Source organism: Mytilus trossulus, chromosome 13 (assembly GCF_036588685.1).
Source record: "Mytilus trossulus isolate FHL-02 chromosome 13, PNRI_Mtr1.1.1.hap1, whole genome shotgun sequence".
Classification (NCBI taxonomy): Eukaryota; Metazoa; Mollusca; class Bivalvia; order Mytilida; family Mytilidae; genus Mytilus; species Mytilus trossulus.
In genome coordinates this window covers 18,012,794-18,038,160 of record NC_086385.1, presented here as the reverse complement: position 1 = coordinate 18,038,160, position 25,367 = coordinate 18,012,794, and the positions used below count along the sequence as shown (strand labels likewise).

Genomic DNA, 25,367 nt, shown 5'->3' with positions numbered 1-25,367 from the left:
TATATGCCGCTTTATATGCTGTTAATCCCACTAAAGCCTGTTTTGACGTAAATCTAAATTGATTTATCTTTACAATGGTGTATAACATGCCTACTTTTATTGTCGGAATCATCCGTAGCAATCCTACCAAAGTATGTCAATCGTAACAATTTTTCAAACCGCTGAAGAATTGGCAATTAACGCGTCATGCTCCTTGTATATCTCGGTTTCCGATTGGTCAATTCTATGGGAAAGTCTAAATGATTCTCGGAGTTATCTGATCTTGTTTCATTTCATACGTAAAGTCAAGAGAGAGTCTGCAAGACATAATTGACGTCATGGGAAAATTTGTAACTTAGACATACCACAAACAACACTTGTTAGATTTTTTCACGGTATATCATACATTTTTACTAACTGTATGATAAGTTCTATTCATACGAAAACTAACAGTTTTTTTTACAACAATTATTATAATAAATCATTTACTGCGGCCGTTTATTGCCAATTCTTCAGCGGTTTGCAAAATTGTTACGATTGACATACTTTGGTAGGATTGCTACGGATGATTCCGACAACAAATGTAGGCATGTTATACACCATTGTATAGATAAATCAATATAGATTTACGATATAACAAGCTTAATTGAGGTTGACAGCCTATAAAGCGGCATATAACGGAACTTCGTCACCACCTAACATTTTTCTAAAATGCAAGTTAAGTACCTTGTGTTATAATAAGGTATATAGGAAAAAAATTTTCTGAGACAAGTGCCTGTGTTCAGATGGTACATATAAGACCTGAATGGTCCATACATTATTGTAAAAATCGTACAAATTATATTTTTACCATGTCGCCCCACGCTGTCAATCTGGTCGCCATCTTGAAAAATAATAGCAGATTTTCTGAAAATAGCTTATTTTCAAATCAATTTGGAAGGGACATGATAGATCATGATAGAAAATTAAACTATTCTATATACGATATTTCAAATATTTATGAATATAATAATAAGCACAAAGACCCACATATTCCATCTGTTTTGTTTAAATCGCAATTTTAGGTTAAAGACGACAGAAAATCCAATATTTATCGTAGTTGTATGATTTAACAGTGTGGACTATCGAGGCAACAAGACAAATTTTCAAACGCATTTGGAAGGGAGAAGATCAAAATTTAAACTATTCCAAAAGGAATATTTATATTTCATAATATATGAGGAATTACTATATAGACCCACACTTTTAGTATCATGAACTTAAAGTAATGTATTTCATCGATTCCAGAAAGCCCCTATGCATTTCTATACATTTTACTTGGGCTTGATACGGGTGATGTGTGACGTCACTCAAGTCACGTGATGACTGCTATAGTTGGATATGTGCAGTGACTGCTTAATAAGGGGGTTAAAGGATGAAATTTGAAAAAAGGCAGGACAGGAGTTTTGAGTAAAAAAAAGGCAGGATGGGCAACATGGCAAAAAAAAAGCAGGATGTCAACTTATGTAAAATAAGTAAGGATAAACCCCCTAAAAATCAAAAGGTATCTCCCTTAGTTAGCTAAATCTATAAATGATGTAAATAACACAAAAATATAAAACACTTGTTTTTAAAATTCACACTCTTACCTGTATTTAAATATAAATTTCAGTACCCCACCACACTGTAAATATCTTATTAAGTAGCTGTCTGCCTAAGAATCATGCAAAATCAAAAATTAGTGGCAGACCCATTATTACATATTTCACTGAAATTGGCTGTAATATCAAGAAAAAGATGTAATAATATCATTAAACTTAATAATTCCTACTGATATGGGTCGATTTGGTTTTTATCAGATCATTCAGTTCATGGATTTTGAAGAAATGCACTGTTGTTTCCTTTATAAATTTTACATTTTTAAATTGAAATAAAATCTTTTATCGGTTACATTCATTAAAAATCTTTATAAAATCTGAAAGATAATTGTTTTACTATCCAATTTTGAAAAGAAAATGATTTGGAAATAAATAAATTAATTTGCTAAAATTTAAAGAAATTTGTATTGTAATCAGTGTATTGGTTGCTAATGGAAGCTTCAAATTATCTCCCCTTTCGTGACTCTCCAGTGTAGAAATACAATTACCCTACAGTTGTATAGTAACAATATGGCTGAGGAAGTAGACATCTCAGAGCAGACTACACATTTATGCAGCCTTTCTCACTTTTCTAAGACTCCATGTTCACATGTTTCAACCTCAGAAAATGCTTCAAAGTTAATTTATTTGAAAGAATGTAAGAAGTCAGTATCAAATCACTTACGTTCATTGAACATTTCATACGATGAGAACATTTTGACAGAAGGTCTTCTTATATGTTTACGTGTTGGTATATTTCGTTTAATGCCACATTTTACTGTTTGCCCTTATCATCGGTCATCTTTGGGGTTGAATTGGAAGAGGAAAACATCATGTGTATTTCCTGGCCATACTGGAAAGAGTAAAGGGGATAGACCGATATCATACAGGACCAGCTACGCTCTGATTTCACAGGGAGGAACATTCTTGCCAATAGGATCAGGTAAGTTATTTCAGAGTTTTGAAATAATTATATTCTCATAAATGGTTGTATCTTTTTTGTCATTGATGCCCAAATAATGGAGTTACCATTTGATTTGTAAAAAAGGGGGGGGGGGGGTAGGATGAAATTAAAAATAAGCAGGACAAGAGTTTTGGTAAAGAAAACAGGATTAGCAACTGGGTCACAAAAACCAGGATATAAAGAATATCACACTCGGAGAAAATAAATAAAATTAATTCCTGCAAAAAAAAAATCAGTTTGTAAGCCAATTTTATTGACAGTGTATCCCAAGATCTTATAATTTCCACAATTATGTTCTAATTGCTGGAAATTAAATTGCCATATTCAAAGTAAATGGAAGAAGAGATATAACACAATATAGAAACCATATATAGTACTTTGTGCATTTACATGAAAACTCAGAACATTTACATTAAAAAATGTCCTACTATTTACTTGCTCACTTGTTGGTACATGTATAGTCTATGAATGGGTAGCTTACTCAAAATGATCTACATTTTGTAGCTACAATGTTTAGCAGGTTATTCGACCGTTATATCTAATCGAGTTTGATCTTTAAAAAAAAAAATATGCCATGAATGTCATGAATGTTATTAGCTTTTCAGCATGTTTAGTATACATAATACATTTGAAAATAAGAAGATGTGGAATGATTGCCAATTAACTAATGATGGGACAATTAACTCTCAATAAAAAAAATTAATGTTTGCAAGTATAGGTAATTAACTTATATGGCATTCAACAAAGAACATTTGCTTACTTTACATAGAAAGCTTTAATTGTTTAAAGGGTCAATGCAAGATTTGTGTAAAACAATCCAAACAAAAACAAAACATGCTGATTTTGTCATTCTTTTACTGTAGCAAAAATCAGGACCCTGTAATTCAGCTGGTGTCTTTGGTTGCTGTTGATTTTCATTTTTTTAATGGCCATTCATTTAGTTGTCTCTTTTCCTATAGTTTCTTACTCATTTTGGTTAAAAAGGTTGGACAAACTATTCATTGATATGCTTGTGGGTGTTTCATACAATGTATATTCCTAAAAGTTAATAAGGATTCAATTGAAAATAAATGTGTTATATTTTTATTTATATTGTTATATTTTATTTCAGCTATCTGTAAAGTCTGCAAAACAAAAACATGTAACATCCTAGAATTATTTCCTGATATGGTAAGAATAAACTTACTTCAAGTAATTTTTTATCACATGTCACTCAACTGTATACAAAATAACATGTATGATTAAAGGCTTCCTTTATAATAAATGTAATACAGGATAGTTTTTATATTATTTATATATAGTCAAACAGTCAGTGTCTCCTTACAAACTTATGGAATGTGGATACTGACAATGTATGACTTAGGAGGAACATAAAAAAAATAGTCAATATTTATAATATGTACATGTATAATTATGCATTAAGCATACCAATCCAAACCTGACAGAGAAATATTTCATGCTACATTCATTTCCTAAATTGATAATTCAGAACTATCTATTTTTTGTTGTTGTAATTATATTTTTTTTTTCAATTGTTAGATATGCATAATGATAATCCTTACATGTTTTATATAAACAAAAACAGATGTGGTATAATTGTCAATGAGACAACTCTCCATACAAGACCTAAATTAGTAAATATAAGCAATTATAGGTTACAGTACAGCCTTCAATATGGAGCCTTGATTCACATCACAGGTATATTTTTAAAAGTAAACACACTACCAGTTTGTTATTTATTATTTTCCTAAATGATTTTTGAGTACAACATGTATATATATTTATCTTTATTTTAGATGGACATTATTCCTGGTGATGAGAATTCAGGAGAAATAAAAATAAATGATCAGGTATGGATATTTATTTAGTTTATAAAAAAGTATTTCTATTGCAATTATTGTACATGTGTATCAATGATTTTGATTGGATGACAGGTTAACTCAATTTGTGTCAGTAAAACTACAGATTGACGTCCGCAAAGTTTCAAATATAATACAGTTATCTCTTAAATGTGGTATGGGTGCCAATAAGACATGGCTCTATCCAAGACGCAATGTAAATTAAGAAAGAAGAAGATTCACTTTTCAATAATATAGCATTTTTAAAAGCATAATTTAATCTTTCTCAGTAAACAGCAATAATTTAACATGATCTATGCAAAAGAAATTGACCACCAAGACAGCACATTTTTTGGAGATGTCTAGACACACTGAAATACAAAATACACAACTGAAAAATGGTTTGAACAAAATTTCACTGGAGACTCAATCATCTTCTTTTTGTAAAACATCCCCCAATTTATATTTTGAGAGGTAAAAATCCCATTTTGGTGGTCAAGCAATCACTTTTAAAACTACTTGTATTCTGTATACCAAACTAAACTTTAGTTTCAATTTTAGGATACATATATATATATATTTTATTCATTTATCTTTTAGATGGACATTTATCCTTGTGATATGGATTCTGATGGTCATTATTTAGAGCATAAGGTATGGATTTTTGTGTGATGTTTTTGCTATATATTTGTAATGTGCCATTTAGTATTATTGATGATTTAACAGGAAAACCTCTTAAAAAATATCATAATCACTTCCATTCAATTATAAATAAAATGTGTTATGATTGCCATTGAGACAGCTCTCAAGCTCAGACATAACTTTACATTACTACAGAGTCTTCAACATGGAATAAAAGCACAAATCCCATAGCCAGTGATCAAAGATCTTCACAGGACGACTGTCAGTTAAAAGATTTACATAGTTTTTTACATACAGAATTCATACCAATTATGATTTAAATTTAAAAAATGGGTATAAACATGGTTTTTATTTAGGATGTACTGGATGAAAAAAAAATTAAACAAATGTACATTGTATTTGCAAAAAGATAAATAATATGATGAAATGGTGATCCAATTCATATTATCTTTTCTATTCATCATCTCAGTAATTCTGTTTTTAATTACTCTGCATTTTACTGTTCAAACTTCTTTGTTTTTATTAGTTTTCAGTAGTTGAACAGAACCAGACAAGATATAAGGGCATGCAGTCAGAAGATATGACAGCTAAGGAAGAAAATGACATGGTATGAACATTAACACATATTCATAAATAAGAAAAAATTAACTGCTTTTTAAAAATAAATCAACTATAAAAGTTCAATGTCATAGAATTTAACTACCGGTTATATTGCTTTTATAATACCACTCCATTTATACTTCCTGTACGAACTGTGACGCCCGTATATGACACGGAAACCAGGCGTAAAAATCATACTTTAACCTGGCGGCATTGCAGTGTTTACAAAATGCATATCCAGGCGTCAACCAGGCGTCAACCAGGCGTAAATTAGGCGTAACTGAGGCGTAAACCAGGCGTAAAATTAGGCGTAATATTTAAATGAGTACGCCTGGTTCACCAAAAAAATAGGCGTAATATGCAAATGAGTACGCCTGGTCAATAAATTAACCAGGCGTAATATCCTTACATAATACTACACTTATTTTATTTCAGTGTATTAACCTAGCTGTGTACTTTTGTGTAGTTGATACAAACTTCTGTACTTTCTTATTGTTTGACAAAAAACTTGAAATATTAACCATTGAAGAAGCTAATATAGAAATACATACATTTCATGAAGACAATGGCTCAAATAAGTTTAAGTCTAAATAAGAAATATGACCATTATATTTTCTTGAAATAAAAGTAGCATTTTAACTAAGTTGTTTTTGAAAATTATTGTCTTTTGAACTAAAATATAAATGATAATACTACAGTTTAACTTAAAGTAAAAGATTTTAATGTAATTATCCAAGGATAAAGGTTTTGGGATTTCAAAATTTCTGATAGAACATAATACTTAATTATACTCACATTATTATTATTTACCATGTATTACTACTTTCCTTTTATTTCACAATTTTCATTAATTTATTTGATTCAGTATTTTCAATTTCAGATTCTTCCAAAAAGCACAAAACAAGCAAATTATCCCTAAATATATGAAGCTGCCATGTGTCCAACTCTTGCAAACTAAAATCAAAGAGCCAAATTTTGAAAAAAAATCCCATGATCCTTTGCACAAAGCATTATGGGTATTTTTATTTATGCCATACCAGCAGTTTTACGCCCGTAAGAAAATTTACGCCTTGCTTATTTCTATTTACGCCCGTAAGAAAACTTACGCCTTGCTTATTTCAATTTACGCCAGGTTAACTTCTTTTTTCTACGCCCATCAGGACTACAAATTTACGTTTCCTGCTCCCTTACGCTTGGATCTAGACACGTAACTACCACTTACGCCTGGTTTACGCCTTATTTCCAGGCGTAATACGCCTTATAATTTCGTACGGGTGGTTAAATTCTTATAAATAATAAAACTTATTTGTGTCAATAAATGAACTTGTGTTTTTATACGTCCATCAATTTCAATTTTGACAGGAGGAATTATGGTATTCAAGTGTCAGCCGTCCGTCCTTCCGTCTGTCCATTGTAAACATTTTGCACTGTAACTAGAGAACAATTTACCCAAATTTCTTCAAACTGAGCATAGTTGAGTCTTATGATAGTCAAACGATCTGTATACCTGAAAATGAGACCGTCAGTCTGTCCCATGAAATTTTGTCACATTTTTTTTAGATCCTGTTTTTTTCAAATTTGGTATCCATGTTCATATATATATTAGAGCTATCTATACCAGGTGCTATGTTTTCAGATTCATCACTAAACAAATTCCTGTTTACCCTGTTCCTTTTTTGGAATGAGGATGAGCAAGATATAATTAAAACATATCTTGTATTCTTCTTGCATGTATTGCACACATGTATGTTTGTAATTAGAACCTGAAATAAATTCCTCTTTTCAGATAAGTGAAGATGAAGCATCTATATGGATTTCACAGTCTGATTCAGAAAATTATACGGTATTTTTTTTAAAGAATTACACAATAGAAAAAAAGGATATATATATAGATTCATTATACAAAATTAAAACAGCCACATATAAGTTATAACATATATTGATATATCCTCATAAACATTTCCTTGTATGAAGTATTTTAAGCCTTTTTATACCTTGATAGTTCAGCTTTACTAACTCAATTTCAGTAAGTTGTTTAGACCCCCCATCTTTAAAAAAAAGAAGGAAAATATATATGCCCTACCAAGAATCTAGATAAAAAAATGTAGTAAACACACAGTCAATATGGACCCACAATCAAAGTTTTGGGGGTATATAGGAATCACCCTGTCAGTCTATATAAAAAAGAAGATGTGGTATGATTGCCAATGAGACAACTCTCCATAAGAGACCAACATGACACAGAAATTAACAACTATAGGTCACCATAGGGACTTCAACAATGAGCAAAGCCCATACCGCATAGTCAGCTATAACAGACTCCTAAATGACAATTTAAAACAATTCAAACGAGGACACTAACATCCTTATTTATATAAAAAAATTAACAAATTAATAACAAATATTTAACACATAAAAAAACGACAACCACTGAATTACAGGCTTCTGACTTGGGACAGGCTCATACATATATCTTGTAAGTGCAACTCCTCCCAAACAAATTGACAGATACTAATGAATTTTTACACAGTTGCAGTCAAAACCTGAGGATATACATGAAGAAGAAAAAAACCTGGTTCAAAATATTTAAAGGGAGATAATTGAACTTACTTAGTTTGATATTGCAATATGTGGTAACAGGTCTTGTAAGCGCAACTTCTTCTTAAAGCCTTGATGGATATTGATGAAACTTGACACACTTGCAGTACATAATCTGAGAATGTGCATGAAAGACAAAAATCCTGGTCCAAAATATTTTAAGGGAGATAATTGAACTGATTTAGTTTATTGGAAGTGGGGGTATCCTTTAGTGAGTTAACTCACAGTTCTATGCAACTCTTGGAATGTCAGATACAATCCACTCTCGTTTCATTTTATTTATATCCCTCAAACAGAAAATGAGTTATGACGACCCCAACAATCTATAATTTCACATTAAAATTTTAACCACCCCAACAGAAAAAAAATCTTTGGCGTTCCATGCCATTGCCAATGATTCAAGACAGATGATTTAAAAAAAAGCAATCTGAGTTATATGTATTTAAAAAAATGAAATCTATTGCAATTCCTATTTTTTAAAGGTTTCTCTGCCATCATCTCAGATATCATCATGGAGTGCAGAAAATGACATACAAAGAAACACATTAGAGGAAATAAACAGTGCACTGAACATTATTGGTGGGGGGAAAATCAGTCCAATTACATACCAAATAAGGAAGGATGTTAACAAACTCAAACCAAGAACAGTGCGCAGCCTGAAGAGAAAAGCATCTGCTACGGTTCATGAAGCTCTTGACTGTCTTGCACCATTTCAAGCAAAAAAAGTTTGGCAACTCATAGATATGGACATGGTAAATATACTGCCCTTGAAACAAACTATTTTTGAGATTAATGTAATATATTTTATACTTGGCCTATGTAAAAAGTATTTGCAATTTGAGTAAACAGTCACAAGTCATAGAATATAGAATCTAACCCCCTAACATTATTTGTCAATGATGAAATAAATTAGTCTTAGCAAACAATTTTGATTTAAATGTCTTCCCAAAGGTCATTATAAAACATCTGCTCTGAAACCATTTGAAACTTCTGGCAATTATTTGCTATCACATGTGTTTGACCTATTTATATACACATTTTGATTTGACAACTGTTTTAGGAGTTATAGAATTTTCACATTTCTACTGGGTATTTCAAAATGCTGATTGCTTAGCAGAGAAGCAGCAAATACCAATTTCAAGTCTTTGGTTTTACCAGGCTGAGAGTCGAACTCACAACCTACCGCACTCAAGCCGATTACGCTAACCATTACATCACTGAGGCAGATACCCTTATTTGAGATTATAATTTAAAAATATAACTTAAATGTTAATTTTTGAAATGTTATTTCAGTGTTCAACACCATCACCTAAAGTAAATGAGCTGGTTGTTCAACTCTTCAAAGAATCAACTGACAAGTGTACCAAAAAGCAGTTTCTGTCAATGATCTCATTAAATTACACAAAGCAGCAGCTGAGAGACATATTTCCTGGCATTAGCATATATGAGATTGACCAAGCCAGAATACATGCAAAGACTTGTGGAAAAGGTATTACACTCTTCATAATCAGTTCTGTATGTATCTCTTAGGATATTACACCCACTCTTTGAAATACCAAAGTTACAAAAATGACAAATTGAGGATTTTTTTGTAAATACTGAAACCATTTATTTATAATATTTTAAAAGTACATGTATCAATGTCATTTGCAGTGATTATGAAAGGACACTGTCAGTCTTTGCATCAAAAAAATGTAAGTGGTACTTTTCTCTTGGCCAGACACAATCAAAGCTTGTATTTTAAAGAGTCCTGTTTGCTTGATTTCAGATTTATTTTTACATTCATAGCTTTTCATTAGCATCCTTAGATTTGGTTAATTTTGTTCTTAAAAGCAAGTTCTACTGAGTAATTGATTATACATACATGGCTCTTGAACTTACTTTTTACTAAAATGTATATTTGTTGTATCATTTGTGAGCATAACATCTATTTGATATATTTCAGGTGTTCCACCTCCAATTAAAGAAAAATGTGTTCGCCAAAAAATGAATAAAGATAAGCTTGATCATGCACTAGATTTCTTCCTGAATCCTTCATTTCATCAGGTAAATATATTTTCATTATGTTGCCTGTGAGCATGTGGAAAGATCACCTTCTGTCGTCTTGCATCTGCTTCGTAGTACATGTATGTGTGGTCTTCACAAAATTTTCTCAACTAGGTCATGTAGGTATCAGAAGCTTTATCTTATGTGCTATACTGTGAGAAGTGATTTTTTTGCGGCTGCTCATTGAACTCCTGCTTAAACTTGCTGTTTCTTAAGGACATACTTCTTCCATGGAAGCCCATCTAATCAATTTGTAAAATTTTATTTATTTTACTAACTAACTTTGAAACCATTTGTTTTTTTTGAATGGTCATGATCTGCTAAACTTCAAAATTTTAAAATGATAATATTGATAAGATGAATACCTGAAATAATTTGCATAATCAGTATTTCAGAATGTGATAGATTATGAAACATGTGTCCTAAGTATTTGTCTGTAATGTATTTATTTTTCAGGTAACTTCAGTTGGCACTAAGCAGATGCATTTACGAAATGGAGAAGTCATCACCATCCCACAGGTTGTAAGGACAGCATGTCACTCAACACTAGTGACAATTTACCAATCATTCTGCCAAGAAACAGATTTCTCACCTTTGTCCAGAGCCACTCTTTTCAAAATTTTGGCTGCATGTCCTGCATCAAAAAGAACTAATCTAAAAGGACTGGATAATGTTGCAGCAGATGGTGCTTTGGGATTTGAGACTCTATTATCAACTCTGTCAAGCATTGAAAGATATGTGTCAGATAATGACAAGCTAATACAAGTTAAGGAATGCAGAGAAAACCTGTTAGCAGCAAAGCTTTACTTGAAAACAGATTTCAAGGCTCACATTAAGCAAAAGGATAGATGTGCTGATCACTGCATTAGTTTTGCCCTTTCTGATCCTATTGATTACTTTTTACAGTCTATACAATGTCCTTGTAAATTCAGTTCTTGTTTATAGAGAATTAAAGTTATTGTGACTGCATGTATGTATAAGTAAATAAAGTACTGAAAATATTTTTGTCATTGATATTTTTATGTACAGATGGCAAAATTTGCAAAGTTAAAACTGAAATTTGTTTTGGCTCCAAGTAAATAAAAAAAAAAATGACTTCAAATAGATTTAACTATACATATAATTAGTATGCATTTTTCTAGGCTTTGTAGAAAGTTACTACTGCCCATGATTTGATTCTAACTTTAAGAGACTACAAGTATATTATGAAAGAATATCAAAATCTAAACAAATCAAAATTATTGGCAAAATAACCCCCCTTTTTTTAAAGAGAATTCTTGCTAATATTGCCTTATAAATGAAAAGTCAATGTCTTTGTCATATAACTATTGAGTTTTCAGTCTGGACACTTTTTATATTCTATTTAAAAAAAAATGAATGGAAGAATAGGGGTTTCAGAAAGGAAAAGTTAAACACAAAAAATTAAAATGTTGATAAATTGTGGAAATTGTTCCAAATAAATAGGGGTCATCTGATATTGCAAACAATAAGTTAATACAATGCAGATGAAAAACAGATTGTCAAAAGACTTGATAAGTAAAATCATGTGCCAAAAAATATTAAAATTGTTGTTTTTTGGGCTAGAAAAATGATGAAAAAAAATCCCATTTTTTTGTTATGTTGCTATGGAAAATTTTGTTACTATGGTGACTGAGGAAATTTTAAATAGTTCATTTACTCTTTAAACATTACATAGTGAATATGGAAATGTGAATTGATAAGATATTAAGACATATTTTAAATTTAAGTATGTAATAAATGTATGTTTTGTATGGTTCTGTTTCCAATAACTTGAAAAATGGACCATTTTATTGTTGCCTAGCAACGGCAACCCTGTATGTTTCCGACTCATTTGAATTTTGTTTTATGAAGTCAAAGTACCAATAGTTGTTGACATATGCATGATATTAAATGATCTTTCAGATAACTTGAGAAAAACACCAATGAATATGTTGTAAAATTTCAAAATTGTCAATAAATTCTAAGAATCAAAACTATGTAATGCTTGGCTAGCAGTCAAATTTTTTTTTGAGAATATCTGTCTATGATATATGCCTAATGTGTTATGCTTATATGTATCTTTCATGTAATAAATTACATTTTTACCTAAAGCATGAATTTTTTTTTCTATTCTAACTTAAAAATTAGTGATTTTTCTGATTTTGCCCAAAATTTCAAACCAAGTTGCTATGGAAACTAAATGGCTTCATTTTGCCTAGCAACGAAAGACTGACGAAAGTTTTATTTTGAATGCTAACTTAGACCATCAATATGAAGTGTTATGCAAATTTTTATCAAAATCTGAGATCATCAGTATGCCACTGTTTGCATGATTCTTAGGCAGACAGCTACTTAAGCATTAAATCTATATCCCAAGATGGAGTGCTCCGATATATAACGGAGGGAAATACCTGTACAGAAACAGAAAAAAATCCGTTACATAAAACTGGTTGCATTCCCCTATCCATTTACTCCCCAATACAGAAAATGACTTCGTCGACAACTTCCTATCAAAAGAAAATACAAGTTTCTGTCATAACTAATGTAACACAAACTCAGTTTGTCAACGAGATTTATCCTAAGGTAAGAATATCTCTCATCAATTCACTTTTTCAAATGGCTAATTATATTTAAAACTGGCCAAGGTTTACGATCCAGTCCTTCGATCCAGTCTTCCCCTTGACTCTGCCCTGTGAAGAGCCGAGAGGTGACTGGATAGTAAACTTTTGCCAGCTGATATGGTCATCTTTGATGTCTGGTAAATACCCTTTTGCTGAGGAACATAACAATCACTTTTCCTTTGTGGGGTCAGATATCTTGTTTTCTGATGTCAAAATTTTACGGGAACCTGTGTGATATCCAGTAATGGCAGACAAATAGCGATAGATTCAAGATTCAAGATTCAAAGTTTTATTTAGAGTCGATATTCAATAAATAAACTACATAACACAAGCTCTAGTGAGCTTTTCAAATCGACTTAAAAACAAAAAACAATACACACACACAATACAATACACACATACAAAAAAGACATGAAAACAACACAATTCTAACATATAATGCATAGTAAGATACCATAATGACATATATAAGTTAAAAGCATATAATACACTTAAAATATAGCACAAGTTAATAATAAGATTGCACAAATTAGATAGTTACACAAAAAATAAAAATAAAACAGGTTTAAACACTAAATGCATGCACTGCACTGGCATGAGCTGTTACTTGGATCCCATGTCTGTACCAATTTTTTGAATTGGTCAAAAGATGTTTCCACTCGACAATGGTTTGGTAGCTCATTCCAGATTTGTGCAGCATTATAGCCACATGATTTTAAGCCATACTTAGTAGTTCGAACTCTTGGGAGTTCTGCTGTTTCTTGTGATCTTAAATCATACTTATTAATTTTTATATCAATTTTAAAAAACATGAAGGTAGCTCGGACTTTTTTGGTGAATTATTTTAAATGTTTCTATTGCAATTGTTTTTATTCTTCTTATTTTTAAAGATGGTAATTTAGATTTTTCTAGTAATTTTTCGTAAGGAATATCATAATCTTCATAAATGAATCTTAGAGCTCTTTCTTGAATTTTTTCCATTTTAAAAGAATTTTTTTCACTACAGTAGTGCCAAATTACTGGACAATAGTTAAAGTTCGAAAGTATGAATGAGTAGTATGCTGTTAACCTACCTAGCCTGTTTAAATATTTACCCATACGTTTTAAAATATTTAATTGTCTTGATGCCTTTTTACATATTTCAGAAATATGATTGTTAAAATTTAAGTCCGAATCTATAGTTATTCCAAGAAGTTTAACATTTTCCTCACAAGAAATTTTGTTTCCATTTAAATTAAATATTAAATTATGTTTATTTGTTTTTTTCCCAATGGCTATAGCCTATAAGGTGTATGGTTGATGATATGACTCAGTAGTTTGTGTCACTACAAGCTGCAAACTCATATAGCACATAATCACCCGCCATATCATGAACTTACAATGCAGATCACCATTAAATTCTCTGTACCCATTACAACATAGCTTTGGCTCTAAATGATCTTGCAAAACCCTATTTATTGTATTTGTAGGCAACATCATTAACACCATGAATGCAGGTAAACAAACAAACTCACAAACTCACATACTTATTATGAATTTCTCCAAAGCATTTGACACAGTCACAGTCTCCTCATTTATTAACTTGAAAAAAAATAGGAGTTATATGAAATGTCAATAGGATGATAGGTACGGTATTAGAGCATGTTACAGTATTCTCCCCAGATATTTCATTTCGCTTTCTGGTTAACAGGAAATTTGAGATACCATCTTGTTTCTAAATATTATAGCATCACATCCATAACACAATCTATTAGAAAACCAATTCAGATAGCATCACATCCATAACACAATCTATTAGAAAACCAATTCAGATAGCATCACATCCATAACACAATCTATTAGAAAACCGATTCAGATAGCATCACATCCATAACACAATCTATTAGAAAACCAATTCAGATAGCATCACATCCATAACACAATCTATTAGGAAACCAATTCAGATAGCATCACATTCTTGAAATATAGCATCTCATTAACTTGGTGCTAAAAGCCCCTGGGGAGAACAGTGGTCCAATTACTAGCCTCCTGTCACATCATATACAGCTATCAGACCACCAATAAAAAATCCCTATCTGTTAAACCAAATTTAGTAATTTTCACAGCTTTCAAAATATTTTACCTTAAGTTTAACTTGGTATATTCTGAATCACACAGACAACGATCGACAGATTATCACCATTCTGCATGCTAATTTTCAACATACATTTTACCTTTTAAATCTTAAAGGAAGCAAGAGGTCTCCTGAATAGACGAACATGTACAACTAAAAAATAACTCTGGTTTTTCTGGAAATTTTAAATTAGTATACTATGGAGCACATTAATCCTCAATGTTGGATGCAAACTCATAGACAAGTAAATTTTAACTCAAAAGGGTCTTTATATATTTTTCTTTCACCAAAAGTTTCATTTCTGCAAATTTGTTGGTAAGTTTACGAAAACAATGCATATGACATCAATTGCACAATATTTTAGGCCTACTTTCACATATGTTCCAAATTGGAGGGAGTAATAAGGGGTCTGCCACCTACACTACAGCTCAGGTGGATTTTGCTTTGTCCACCTGTCCACAGTGGGAGTGGGAACCAGGTGGGCAAAATTTCTAGCTTGTTTAATCAAAAGACTTGCAAACTTACAGTCAATTGAAAAAAGCAGGGGGGGGGGGCTGTCCACGGTGGGCTGGTGGAAAAAGCAAAATCCACCCAGGGTGTTGTGTACAAGCAGTAGTAGTTGATGGAGAGAGCTCGTCACATTATAATATTAACTAACAAAGATTAGAATGACCTATAATAATATCTAAATAAAAAGCTACTTAAATTTGTACACAGGATACCAAATGGAAAATGGCTTTCCACCCAGATAAGTGCAATGTACATATGTACTTTACCTTCAGTGGAAAAAACTACAATTGCAACATCTTACATGTACAAGGTTCTTGATGTTATCCTGAACAACATATACAACATTTAGTAAAAAAGCATGCATGAACATTATGAATGACATCATAGCTTTTACATGTACATGTAGGACAAAAGGATCATGTGAGTGCCAAATAATATTTGTACTTCAAGAACTCACACCAAGTAATAATTACAAAGAGTAGGAAATACCAAACAGGCATTCAATGAGCTCAAAATTGTGATTTTTGTGTGATTTTTTGACACAATACCTAACAAAAGATTTTCAAAATGAAAGACAGCATCATCTTAATATACATGAAGTTGACATTTATACAGGTTAAGAAAAGTCAACTATGTTATAAATATAAATGTGATATTTACTTATATGTCAGTCAGGGGTACTACTGGTACATGTTATTTTTAATTACTTGAAGAAGTAATATAAATATACTTATATAAGTAAATATGTAGGATAATTATACAAGTGAATTTTATTTACTTGTATATTTGAAGAAAAAAAAATGGCTGAGTTATGTCCCTTAGACATTCAGATTTTTTACTTGTAGAAGTAAAAAAGTCATCCTATCATCTTTTATTGAATTCTTATGATTCCTTTGCTCTAATAGAGTTTAAATTATCTGCTCTTTGCAGATGTCTTTACTTATTATTTAAGTGTAATTTCAGGGACAATGAAAATCCCATTTGTCTGTTATCTTCAGAACACTGCTCATTTACAAGCCCCCAAGGAGCAATTTTTGAAGGCCCTGCACAAATACTTAAGATCTTTGGGCAATCAGTTTCTTTGTTGAATTAATGAGATGAAACATATAAACTCTAATAAAAAAAATTGTGCAAACCTGGGAAAAATCATTAAAAGCATGAATTAACATTTTTGTGGGATTGTAAGAAAAAATTACTTATACAAGTATTTTTTTAGAAAATTAAGGGGAGATTATTCAAACATTATTTATTTACTTGTGTGTATTTATAAAATAACTTGTACAAGTACTGTATGTATTGTATTTAATTTGCAGAGACTGCCAGTAATTTTAAGGGGACAAGACATTGGACCATGCATTGATTGTTGGAAGTCCATGGAATATCTAGGAAAGAAGGGAGGAAGTAAAGAAGTCAAAATACATGTATCACCAACTCCACAGATGGATTTCATCAATAAAAACTTTTTGTACAGGTAGATTAATGAGAGAGTTGTATTGTATCATGTGTACACTGCATAATGAGTTTAAACAAGTTTTATGTAGTCTACACTTAAAATAAAAAACAGTTATCTCCATAATAATGCAAAGTTAACAGGTATTTAATTTAAGGCATAATTTTAGTGTTAGAATTATATACAGTTAACTCTAGAACTCGGTTGATTCGAGATTTTTAATGTGTTGAAGTTTTCACGTGGTCTAGAACTTTGTTCCATATAAATGTATGTATTTCAACTCCTGATGAGTTGAAATTTTGGTTGAGTCGAACTAAATTTACGCTCCCAAGGTTAACAAAAGCATTTAAAATTCATCATTTATCTCGAACTAATACAAAATATGTCAAAACATGACCTCTGGGTATTTTAAAGGACTGAAGAGTTAATGTGATAATACCAAGTAATTCCAGTCACTGACCACTGTATTGATGTATGACATGCTATTTCAACGAGTGTTTACCTAAGATTATCTTTTATAGATTGTTTATAAATAATTAGTGATACATTGTTAATGTTCATGAAAAAGTATTTAAAATGTTTACAAAAACAATAAATCATAATCTACACTTAAATGAGCTTGGGTGTGTATAAAGTGAGGATTAAGACTTCCTTTGATGATCACCTAAAAACTACTCAATCGGTGTCTTTAATCTTGTTGCTTTTTCTTTTGAAAAGAGTGTGATGAAACAAAATGAAGAGAAATCTAAATTTTCTAAATCCCTTGTATCTGAGAATAAATAATTTTGTCAACTTTAATCAACCTAAATAACACTGAGATAGATTGGAAATTACTCTCTCAGGAACATATTGTAATTGAAACAATTGAATAAAATTATGTAAAAATAATGTTATCATAATAATGAAAAACCATGAGATACACTATTACAAATACATCCATCTGATATCAGAATATCGATCCCCTTCCCATATTCATCCGGATTTATTTTTGCTTTACCAAGCTAAGCAAGAGTTGTATCCCTTGGTTCATCAAACTTCTGGTTTTTTTTTAAGTCGAACTACATGTATCTCAAAGTATTTCTCTGGTCCGGCTGACTTCGAGATAACGAGAGTGGACTATATATGTATATTGAAAATTCTGCAAAATATTCTTTTCATCTTTGGAATTTTATATATGACATCATCAATATGAATCCAACATCAAATGTAGACAATAGACAATTTTGGGCCTAATGTCACATCTGAAAAAAGAAAAGAAAACTTCTGATGATTGTACTGTGAGATATTTTGTTTATTATCAAAGAAATCAGAGAATTCAAAATGGTGATCAATGCTTTTTCTGCGCACTCTGGCTTCCTCAAATAAAAACTGGCTGCTTTAAAAGTGGCGTTATAATCCCAACAATCAACCAATCAAAATGTGGCCTCCCTAATTAGTTACACACTGGTTAACCATGATATTTACCTCCTCAAAAAACATTGGAAGATTCAATTATATTTGGAATTACATACACATATTGGAAAAATGTAATAATATATTATCCAACAATTTGATTAAATGTATCATATTTTTTTTTTTAGAAAAAGATGAGAATTTATGATTTTATGGACACAGTCCCCATAAGTAAAATCTAGAAATTTAAAGTCCAAAAAGTAATTATATTCAAAAAGGATGCCAAAATAATACAGGGGATTATGAAACAGTTATTTGTATGTATTTCAGATCTTTGCCTTTTAATGAATTAGTAAAGAGAGCAGGAACAGATAAACAAACAGAATATTTTATATCAGATGTAAGGTATTTATACATAAAAGGAGATGTATTGTTATACATGTGGATTCATTATTATTCATAAGATACATGTACCAATTTTTGTGGATTTTTGTGGATAGGTGAATCATGAATTTTAAACTTCAACTAAATTTCTAATGGGTTGAATCCAAACTTTGGAAAAACCACAAAATCAAATGCCTACAGAAATGCAAGATTTCCTCATTCCACTAAAATTGGTGCACAAAAATAAATGAACCCACAGTATACCTTCTTTTCCTGTATTGTAGCTACATTGAAGCTAGAAATGGAAAAGTGCATTGCACTAATTGAGGACAAGGCTTTTATTGGTTTCAATTTTGTGTTTAGGGAGGGTGAGATAGAAAGGGTACTTTTTTGGCATAATATAAGTTTTTCCTCAATATATTTCAAATAACTCATTAATATGATGATAGTTTGAAAATGAAAATAATAATTGATGTTAGACCAATTTCCTTTATTTGACATTTTTGTATGCTCTTCACAAACTCTTCTACAATGTTTAATATAAAAATGAAGATGTAGAATAATTGTCAATGAGACAACTCTCTACAAGACACCAAATGAAACAGAAATAAACAACTATAGGTCACGGTACGGCATTCAACACTGAGTAAAGCCTATACTGCATAGTCAGCCCAGAAATAACAAATGTAAAACAATTCAACTAAGAAAATTAACAGCCTAATTTATGTACAAAAAATGACTGAAAAACAAATATGTAACGCATCAAAACTGTTTTGATATCATATTGATATTGCAACTCTTACACACAATATATGATAGGACACATGTACATATTTATTTCAGACAGAGAAGTATTATCTGAGAGCTGTTGGAGATAATCCAAGGACAGATATAGCAGATATAAATAAACAATTTCCAGAATTAGCAGAAGACATCAGTATTCCACCATTCTTCAGTCCAGATCGCTTTTTCTCAAGTGTTTTCAGGATATCATCAAATGGTATACAGTTGTGGACTCATTATGATGTAAATACTATAATTGGTATTTTGCTTTGAAAATATTTCTTTTAATGGGTACCAATTTCGCTGGATTGAGTGAAACTAATGTTTTAGCAATGCTTGTACATGTGTACAAAGCAATAGAAATTTTGTTATTCTTTGAACATTTATATTCATGGTTCAGCTGTTCCAATGAAAACCACGAAAATAAGTATCCAACCGGTACAAAAAAAGTAGTCATGAATCCACAGTACCATTTTGTCAATATATAGAGAATAATACATGGCAAAATCCGTATCGTATGTCATATTATCCCGAGACATCAATATCAGCCCAAGGGCCTTTAGGCCCGAGGGATGATATTGGTCGAGGGTGATACGGCATGTGATACAGATTTTGCCATGTATTATACACTTTATCATATATTTCAACAGAAGAGTAGTATATTATATGAACTGTTTTCTGATCCATAGCACTGGGCTACCTTCAGTTCTGCTTTTGTCTTGTGTCAAAGCCTTAAAAATAACTGCCTAATTATTTATACGAAGCACCTGGGTTACCTTACAATTTGCGTGCAGTTGTTTTAAAAGTATTTTGTTTATTATTGTATTTATTTGAGTGTTTTGTATTTTTTATAGTTGCATTTTGTGTGCCAAAAAATATGAAAACTTGATGTTCGTGACGTCACATACAATATGAAAACTTGACGTTCGTGACGATGACGTCATTAAAAAAATTGACTTATTTTGATGAAATAAAAAAGTATGCGATACAGGTTTTACCATGCGATACGGGGTATGCGATACGGGTTTAGCTATGCGATAAGGGGTATTCGATACAGGGTAGGTGATACAGACCGGAAAAACGAACCTTTATTAGATATACAAAATAGCTGTATTTTGTACTAAATATATGATAAATATATTTATCATATATTTAGTACAAAATACAGCTATTTACATAAAGTAAGTTATTTGGCTTTAAGACAAAATTTCCTCAAAATAGGTCATTTTTTTAATGACGTCATTGTTTGGTATGCGTCACGAACGTCAAGTTTTTATATTGTATGTGAAGTCACGAAGATCAAGTTTGCAAATTTTTTGGCACACTAAATGCAACTATAAAAAATACAAAACACTCAAATAAATACAATAATAAACAAAATATTTTTAAAACAGCAGCAGGCAAATGGTAAGGTAACCCAGGTGCTTTGTATAAGCAGTTATTTTAAGGCTTTGAAACAAGACAAAAGCAGAACTGAAGGTAACCCAGTGCTAATCTATGGATCAGAAAACAGTTCATATAATATAATACTCTTCTGTTGAAATATATGATAAAGCGTATAATACATGGCAAAATCCATATCACATGCTGTATCACCCTCGACCAATATCATCCCTCGGGCCTAAAGGCCCTTTGGGCTGATATTGATGTCTCGGGATGATACGACACATGATACGGATTTTGCCATGTATTATTCTCTATATAACACTCACAAAAGTGTTTTTACTTTTACATGACTCAAACTAAAATAACATTAACAGGTTTAGTATATGACATCAATACATATTTAATCTATATTTTCTAAATTGATTAATTTTACAAATTATGTTCCATAACACAATAATCAGAGAAGTTTCCAAATTCATCAAGAACTAAGAAATAAGATCAAATATTTTTTGGTTGTTCATTTAATTTCTAGGGATAAAATTTAGAATTTTCATTTTTTTTTGTGTATTTGGTGCATTCAGTCCATATACAGCTGTGTCTTTCATCTGTATGAAAATCTAGCATTCAAAATCCATTAAAAATGTTACTGAAGAAAATGTGCAACAAAATGTAGAATAATTTATCTAAATATAGAAAGAAATATCTAAAGAGTACAGAATTAGGCCTTTATGGGTTGTGTAGATGAGTGTTAATTTTAAATCACTTAAGGAGGCTCGTATAAAATTTTCAGAAAAAAATCAAACATTCATTTTTCTTCACAAATTTTAATAATCACCTTTAGTAGTTGTTACTTTATCTTATGGTACAAGAATTTTTCAAAAAAATCAATACATGTTGGCCCCAGGTGACTTTTTAAATTTAAATATCATTGAAAAAGCTCCAAATTATCTCCCTTTGGTGCAAAAATGCCATTTTTTGGCTAAAAAATGAAATATCTTTTTTAACTCATCGGTGACCTATATTTTTTATTGTTGTTTTCGAAAAGGCTGTACATAAACTGAATAATTGTAAAATTTAACCAATTTCTGTAATTTAGTTCTTTTTGTATTTCGATATTACTAATATTTCTCCTATTAGTTCAACAGAAAAAAAGGACATTAACAAAAATGTATGCTTTTTTCAAAGGCAGATTGTGAGCGTAAATGCACGGTGACCCCATTTTTTTATTTCATTTTTCCATTAGGTATAAGATAAAGTTAATTTATAGAAAAATATAGAGAAATCCTATATTAAATAAAAAAAATTGATTTAGACCCTCGAGCCCCCTTAAGTTGCTTTCCCTTCTCTAAACATCAGTTTCAAATATTTTTCATTTGGATATTTTCAAATACTGTTGAATTTATTTGTTAACATGAGTTATACTCTTGTCTGTAATCTCTTCAAAATTTGTATACCCAGACAGTCAGGAATTAGTTGAGTATTTATTAGCTGTTGTAATTGTTTACTTATAAAGTCAAATTTATAGAAATCATTTTTTATTTATATAACTTAGTTTTTGAGAGGAGGGAGTGAGCCTAGTAAGTCACTCATAAGTTAAACTTTCTTTTGTTTTAATGATAAATTCACAGTTGTAGCTGTTTGGAATAATTCGTGTATCTTGAATGGAGAGTTGTCTCATACCACATCTTCTTATATCTATAAAGATGAGTTTATTCTGTTATATTTGACAGGTTATGGATAATATTTTAATTCAAGTGACAGGATCAAAAAGAGTTGTGCTGTTCAGTCCACAAGATGCTAATTATATGTACTTAAATGGTGAGCTGAATTATGTCCAACACAAATATTTTGAAAGATATATTGTTATTGTTCTGTCTAAGTATTTATCAATAGAAAACTATTATTGGTGAGATTGATATTTGTTTTCAAAGCGACTTTCCCATTTGTCATCACAATACAGTTTTATAGAATGCAGAATTACTTCATAAAACCAATGACTATGTATCCATATTATTTTTACACCTTTTCCTCTTTCTTTAAGGTTTCTCATAGATAAACACATACATATACTTGACTGTAAAAGGAGAGGTTCAAGATAAAATAAAAAATAGTTGTTTTTACTCGTGGTAGGCTAACGACATTTGGTATGCAGTTGTAGTAGCATTCCCATATCTCATTACAATGAAAATGTACCTTCAGTCATTGTTCATTGATTTTAAATAATTGCATAAGTTTTTATTAAGTATTGTTGTTTTAAAATTTCAACATGCACTTTGAAAATAGGAAATAGACAAGACATACCTATGTGAGAACAGTTTATTATTTTTGTTTTGTTTTTTGTAGGTGACAAGTCAGAAGTGTTAGATATTGATAACCCTGACTTAGAGAAATATCCAAACTTTATCAATGCTACTCGTTATGAAGGAGTTTTACAAGCTGGGGATATTTTATTCATTCCAGGTAAGAATGTAGATTAAAATGAAATATTGATGTCTGTAATTTTAATTGCCTACTTATACAGAACTTATTGTTCTATTTTGTAAAAATGAAATTAATTATTTCTGGGGTGTAAAAAGCTTTTTGGATGTTTTATATAAATTTTGTGCTATTAATGATCATTTCAATTACTCTACAACTTGTAGCTTTTTAACTCTCTTCACTTTACTTTCACTCAATTTTATTAGAGACGAGGTTAATTATTTAATCAAATGGTCAAGGGATGTAATCATTAAAGGGACACTAGCTATGAGATATATAAAAAATATATTTTATTTTTGCTCAATCATTAATAAAATGCAAACAGTGAAATAATAATTCTCTTTTAGCACTAAGTATGGTTCAATTATGTCAAAATAAGCTATAGAACAGTAATTATGAATTATTCACTTGCAAGTAAATAATTCGACCTCGTTGAATCCATATTCATGTGAACTTCAATTCAACCCTTCAGCTTGAGATGGATAACAAATAATGAATTGTATGTGTAAAGTTATTTAAAGGAAAGAATGTCAACATTGAAAGTGAAACAAAGGTAAACAATTTGATTGACTGATTTGATCCACAAAAAAATCCATCTTATACAGGTTTGAAATGATAAACATTTATTCTTCATCTATAATATTAAATTGAATAGATCTAGAATAATCCAACAGCATGAGTTTGCTTAATCTATTTATATCTATATTTATGTTTACATTGCTTATATGGTCATCAGATGACTTTGGAGGTCAACTCAATAATTAATTAGATGGCGTGAACATGAATTTGACAGCTAGTGCCCCTTTAACAATATTAATTGTCAAATCATATCTCAGGTACATTGACTTGTGACCATTTATTGTGGACACAATGGTTAGACAAAATTAACTATCAAGAAACTTATAATATTTTTTAAGTTGCTTCTAAGTCTGTCTGTAAAAACAAAATATGGAACTGTTGTTTCACTCCAAACAATATCTTACAAATCATAGATGAGTAAAAGCTAAAAATATACTGGTTACCTAGAATTGGATCTCATGCCAATACCTATTGTACCAGTTTTGACAACTACTTGTTAGTATAATCTTAGTTTATTTATTATCTTTCAGCACTATGGTTCCACAATGTAATAGCATTAGAATTTGGTATAGCAGTGAATGTGTTCTGGAAACATTTAGATGACAATTTGTATGATAACAAAGATACATATGGTAACAAAGATTTAACGCCTGCTAGTAGAGCCATGCAGATCATGGACAGAGCTATGAAAGCACTGGAGGAACTACCTGACAGTTATAAAGATTTCTATGCTAGGAGACTAATTACAAGAATAGAGAGGAAATGTTTACACAAGTCGTTTCCACCTTAACTAAATAATAAAAATATTTTTAAAAATGTTAAATTTTGTTTTGATGGTTCGTGATGGATATTCCTTCACCCAATACAATGTCCTTTTTATCAATTTTTTGCAAGTTTTATAGATTTTACCACTGCACAAAAAGGATGCAATATTTCTTCATTCATGACAGTTACATTTTCACTCTGGCCTTCGACCCCTATGTTAGATATATGTCCTATGCATAATTTGTTGACCTTTGACCCCTATGTTAGATTTATGTCCTATGCATAATTTGTGTACCATAGAACATAAGTTGACCCATATCAGATTGGCCTATTAATAGCCATGTACCGATTAAACACAGAGGAAATGATTATATAAAAAGAAGGCTGAAGAAAATAAAAATATAATTTAAGTGCCTCAATTAAAAATTTTACTACATTAATTAAAATTTATGTACTGAAGAGGGTATTGGTCCTACTATGGAAACAGCTATAGTTGAAAAAAGTAAATGAAATACCTAGTAAAACACACTTTGACATGTTCAGCCCATTCCCAGTCTGTATGTACCTGTTCTTAGTTAGGAGTCTAATTCAGAGGTTGTCCCATGTTGGCATAAGTCTACTTT

At 30.8% G+C, this 25,367-nt stretch overlaps 2 protein-coding genes across 4 annotated transcripts; both read left to right on the top strand.

The window, feature by feature from the left end:
* Positions 1–155: 155 nt before the first annotated feature.
* Positions 156–24,789, top strand: LOC134694747 (tRNA wybutosine-synthesizing protein 5-like). Of its 3 annotated transcripts, none has more exons than XM_063555796.1 (7): positions 156–374; positions 16,841–16,998; positions 18,700–18,769; positions 19,597–19,779; positions 22,653–22,740; positions 23,266–23,382; positions 24,510–24,789. In XM_063555796.1, the coding sequence occupies exons 2-7, from the start codon at positions 16,901–16,903 to the stop codon at positions 24,767–24,769; spliced, it is 816 nt and encodes a 271-aa protein (XP_063411866.1). In that variant the 5' UTR covers positions 156–374; positions 16,841–16,900; the 3' UTR covers positions 24,770–24,789. The 3 variants fall into 3 exon arrangements, with proteins under 3 accessions (XP_063411866.1, XP_063411865.1, XP_063411864.1); XM_063555795.1 differs by lacking the exon at positions 156–374 and adding an exon at positions 465–562; XM_063555794.1 differs by lacking the exon at positions 156–374 and adding an exon at positions 12,715–12,866.
* LOC134695259 (uncharacterized) lies at positions 1,661–11,228 on the top strand. Its single transcript, XM_063556477.1, has 10 exons — positions 1,661–2,538; positions 3,671–3,729; positions 4,356–4,409; positions 4,998–5,051; positions 5,566–5,646; positions 7,426–7,482; positions 8,720–8,989; positions 9,531–9,726; positions 10,183–10,283; positions 10,740–11,228. Exons 1-10 carry the CDS (start codon positions 2,127–2,129, stop codon positions 11,226–11,228), a joined length of 1,773 nt encoding a protein of 590 aa, XP_063412547.1. The 5' UTR covers positions 1,661–2,126.
* Positions 24,790–25,367: the final 578 nt, after the last annotated feature.

Coding starts and splice junctions, on each gene's coding strand:
- LOC134695259 (XM_063556477.1), top strand. CDS start 2,127: ATGGCTGAGGAAGTAGACATCTCAGAGCAGACTACACATTTATGCAGC. Junction 2,539..3,670: donor ATTCTTGCCAATAGGATCAG/GTAAGTTATTTC, acceptor ATTTTATTTCAG/CTATCTGTAAAGTCTGCAAA. Junction 5,647..7,425: donor CTAAGGAAGAAAATGACATG/GTATGAACATTA, acceptor TCCTCTTTTCAG/ATAAGTGAAGATGAAGCATC.
- LOC134694747 (XM_063555794.1), top strand. CDS start 12,771: ATGACTTCGTCGACAACTTCCTATCAAAAGAAAATACAAGTTTCTGTC. Junction 12,867..16,840: donor TCAACGAGATTTATCCTAAG/GTAAGAATATCT, acceptor TTTAATTTGCAG/AGACTGCCAGTAATTTTAAG. Junction 18,770..19,596: donor CAGAATATTTTATATCAGAT/GTAAGGTATTTA, acceptor TATTTATTTCAG/ACAGAGAAGTATTATCTGAG.